Raw genomic sequence first — 968 nt, 5'->3', positions numbered from 1 at the left:
GATGGATACGACTTCTGGACTGACGGAAAACAGACATGGGACGCGGGAAATGGGATTCCCTTATATACTAAAAACTGGAAGTAAAACGAAAAATTACACTAATGAAGCAAGGAAGGAAAATGGTGGCGGGGATAAATGGCTTGACCGCCACCTACTGGACCAAACCAATCCACCGGAACGGGGGCAAAACTATTTTATGGTTGCCAAATTGTTAATTAAAACGGAAGTGGCAAAACCGTTAAATTTATTTCCCTGGTTTTCCGTGTATCTGTATGCTTCGTATTTGAATGTTGTTAATAATGGAGAGTGATGAAATTCAGTTTGCTTCTACTCAAAGGAACCAACAAAAATTAGTGTACAGAGGAAGGTGTTACACCCTCAAGCGGACGAATCGCAATGACAAATGTTGGATATGTGCATCAGTAAACAGAATTATTTTATTATAGCACGTTGTTATTATAGTGTAGTATCATGAGCTTGCAATTTCGTTTCCAATTTAGGGAACAAGAGGTTGCCCTGGCAAGCGCTATACTAACCTTGATGCCACAGAAGTCATCAGAACCGGTGAGCATGCAGAGGGCTGCCGAGTAGATACCCATGCATTCTTACATCATCAGCAGCTGAATGAATTGAAGAGGCTGGCTGCAAGAGATCTGAAGCCGGTATTAGAAATTATCGATGAACTGGGAAGCAATGCCTTCCACCAGTCTAGAAACTGCGCCTCACTTTCTACGTGGGAGCAGTCCCCGGAACACGATGTATTATAGCCGTTCCAAGAGATACCCACCGACTTCCCGGCCAGGCCGGACGATCTGCGGCTTACTGCCGAGCAGACGAAAACCGAAATACCTGTGCGCAATTTTTTATGTTGGAATTCGCCGACCCAATGATATATTAAATTTTTTGTCGCCCGACGAATGGTGTGAAGACTGTTTGGCTTCAAATTAACTGGCTGGTGCCAGGATTGG

The 968-nt window shown here is 44.1% G+C and overlaps 1 protein-coding gene across 1 annotated transcript; it reads left to right on the top strand.

Annotated features, from left to right (window-relative positions):
• Positions 1-299: 299 nt before the first annotated feature.
• On the top strand, positions 300-890 carry Tsp_09112 (hypothetical protein; the record flags this gene model as incomplete). Its single annotated transcript, XM_003382223.1, has 3 exons — positions 300-422; positions 501-758; positions 803-890. Coding segments are annotated over exons 1-3 (469 nt in total), but the record flags the coding sequence as incomplete, so codon positions are not given.
• Positions 891-968: the final 78 nt, after the last annotated feature.

The sequence above is a fragment of the Trichinella spiralis genome, assembly GCF_000181795.1.
Source record: "Trichinella spiralis strain ISS 195 chromosome Unknown Scfld1, whole genome shotgun sequence".
Lineage (NCBI taxonomy): Eukaryota > Metazoa > Nematoda > Enoplea > Trichinellida > Trichinellidae > Trichinella > Trichinella spiralis.
Note: the sequence above shows the minus strand (reverse complement) of the source record. Positions and strands in the feature narration are given on the sequence as shown.